This window comes from Protobothrops mucrosquamatus, unplaced genomic scaffold, assembly GCF_001527695.2.
Source record: "Protobothrops mucrosquamatus isolate PMUCROS unplaced genomic scaffold, P.Mucros_1.0 scaffold3065, whole genome shotgun sequence".
NCBI classification, from domain to species: domain Eukaryota; kingdom Metazoa; phylum Chordata; class Lepidosauria; order Squamata; family Viperidae; genus Protobothrops; species Protobothrops mucrosquamatus.
In genome coordinates, this window is record NW_015389076.1 from 136,875 (window position 1) to 139,805 (window position 2,931).

A 2,931-nucleotide genomic window follows, 5' to 3' on the forward strand; every position below is an offset into this window, starting at 1 on the left:
AAGGTGTGGGCGGTGCTGGTTGCTGAAGGCAACCGTTGCAAAGTACTTCATGGGATCATGTTCTGTTAGTATTGCCGGTGACTACTTTTCTGTTTTGCATTGTGTTTCGTGTGGACAATTTCCTCCATTTGGATTGAGTTTTGCTGCTTTTGTTTCTGGACTATTTGGCAGGTTTGTTACCCATATTAAAAGGGGTTTGTTTTCTTTTGAGTCTCCAGCCTATTTTCTCAACAGGGGTTTTGTCCTTGTGCCTTTAACAAGGACGGCCATAGGCTGGGACAGAACACCTCTGTCCATAACCATAAAAAAATAAAAACAGAATAGGAATCCTAAAAGGCACTTCATGGCTTTAACCTACAGTGGCTTCATTTGTTAAAGCAAAGGTCCCCAACCTTTTTGGCTTTGTGGACCGGTGGCGGTGGTGGCAGGGGAAGGGAGGGAGAGGGAACGGTTCCACGCAAGCGGTGGGCAAGCGTGCTTGCACGCGCAGTGGCCTTTGCACAAGCAGAGGATGTGCCTGCTTGCTGCTTGCACAAATGCAGCTTCACAGACTCGCCTGCCTGCCTGCCTGCCCCTTGCAGAAATGGAGCTGTGGGTGCGGTTCCAAACGGGCCGTGGCCCGGGCGTTGGGGACCCCTGAATTAAAGCATGTAAGGAAGTGTCCCTCGATCTCGACAGCTTTAAGGCAAGTGGAGTTCAACTCCCAGAATTCTCCAGCCCAGATAGGGGGAATTCTGGGAGTTGAAGTCCAACTGTCTTAAAGTTATAAATGAATAAAACTAAATTAAAAAAAAATCCCCAGCAAGGAATGGATTGGGGAGAGGAAAATGGAAAGGACTCTTTTGAGGGCTAATAATTAAGATACGGATAGTCCTTGACTTATGACAATTCGTTTAGTGACTGTTGGAAGTTATAACAGCACTTGAAAAAAGCGACCCCTGACCGTCATTCACACTTGTGATCACGGCAGCATCGCAATTTGGCGACTTGCCAACTGGTTCATATTTAGGACGGTCGCAGCGTCCCGGAGTCGCGTGATCCCCTTTTTGCAACTTTCCGACAAGCAAAGTCAACGGGGGAAGCCAGATCCACTTCACCACCGTGTTACTAACTTTAACAATTGCAGGGATTGACTTGACGACGGTGGCAGGTAAGGTCGTAAAATGGGGCAAAACCCACTTAACCACGGTCTTGTTTAGCAACAGAAATTTGGGGCTCAGCTGCGGTCGTTAAGTCGAGGAGTGCCTGTATTCCCTTTTATCCCCGAAGCGGCACAACACATAACGGAGCATCAGTTTTGAATGTCAACGTTGAAACCTACTTCGCAGGTGCGTTCGTCTGTATTTACGTCGACAAACGAGAGCTGGGCCTCTCCCCTGCCACCACTCCCGATCCAGATCCCGGTCTTCTTGTTACTTTGGTTTGTGGCCACCATGCATTCCGACGCAAAAGGAGAGGGCACCGAAATGTGTCTCATGAAACAAACGAGCTCTGCAGAGTTCAACGTTTCATAAACCTGTGGAGACACCGTATTAGTCAGCGTCTGTCTTCTGCCAAATGTTTTTGCGTGCACAAGTTCCTAGTGCTTAATGTCAACGCTGCTAACATCAGATGTTTTTGCTTTGACAACAGTTGGAGATGCAACCATTTTCTTCTTATGTTTTACTCTTAGAGTTAGAGCTAGAGTTAGATGATGCTGGGGGGGGGGAGGAATGTGCATGAGAGTTGAGCTAGACATAACAGCACCAAACCTAGCGTGAGAACCAAGGTTATTGAAATAAGAGATGATAAGAATTGGTGGGCTGGAGGACTGGAGGGAAAGCCTACATTTCAAACTAATTGGAGAATGTGATTTATGACAGTTAACTGGAGGAGGGAATTGTGCTTTGATACTATGTGCTCAGGGGAGGGGAATCCAGTTTTTGGCTTCGATTCTGTGAGTGCCGATGCTATGCTCCTCTAATAAATATTCTTTAAGGTAAACAATGCCTTGAAGTTCTTTGAAGAGTTTCATCTGGCGGAACCATGACAGCTAAAATATGTAGCGTTGGAACATCTGTGTCTCATTTATTGACGTCGACTAGGCCTACCTGGTCAGACGTAGGTCTTTCTTGAGGATTTTCTTTCAAACATTTCTTAATTAAATCTTCAAACCTTGGCCAGGGGGCACAGCCGTACTCTTTGACGGGATCTAGAATAGATATTTCTGAGCTTAATTTGGAGAATCGCATTACAGGGACTAACACTTGTCTTGCAAAAGCAAAAACTGTTTAAGGGGTCCTTGGTGCTCTCTGAGTTTGGTGGTTTTGTTGGAAATTCTGTTTATATATAGCCCCACAGGCCAAACAGACAGTACCATCACCAGGTGCTTTACTGCTCAACTGTTTAACTGTAACAGGAAAGTGGAAAGTCTACTTAGAACAAAAGAACACAAGAGTATATACTATAGATCCAAACTTGTAAACACTGTCATTCTACTGGCTGAATAATACTATTGTAGTTGTTGCATAGAAATACATTCCAACAATGAATTCCAAAATGTTTCCTTGCAGACGTTTCATTACCAAGCTAGGTAACATCTTCAGTGCTGGGGTCCTGATGATGTTTTCTGATTGGGTAATAAAACGTTTGCAAGAAAACCACCAAGTTCAGAGAGCATCAAGGACTCCACAGTTCAATCCTGAGCTACAAATATTATTGGACATGATTGAATAGAATTATTTTTTTTTTTAAAAAAAAGGGCTTAAGATACTAGTTTTTCTTGTAATCCAGATTTGGTTGCTTTTTTTTTGCATTATAAACTTTTGCCTTTATTTAAAACAAACAAACAAATGAAATTCAAATACATCCAAATTAGGACTGAGAATTCACATGTTTCTGTGTTTTGTTTTTACATTTGCTGGACAGACTAATATAAAGTAGATTATTCCA

At 43.5% G+C, this 2,931-nt stretch overlaps 1 protein-coding gene across 1 annotated transcript in view; it reads right to left on the reverse strand.

Moving 5' to 3' along the window:
- LOC107296989 (leucine-rich repeat serine/threonine-protein kinase 2-like) overlaps positions 1-2,931 on the reverse strand; it is a 19,082-nt gene that overhangs the window by 12,438 nt on the left and 3,713 nt on the right. Inside the window, exons 2-3 of the mRNA XM_015826341.1 lie at positions 2,091-2,191; positions 1,322-1,516 (exon numbers count right to left, since the gene is read on the reverse strand). Of these exons, the coding sequence (XP_015681827.1) occupies positions 1,322-1,516; positions 2,091-2,191 (296 nt within the window). The remainder of the gene's footprint in view (positions 1-1,321; positions 1,517-2,090; positions 2,192-2,931) is intronic.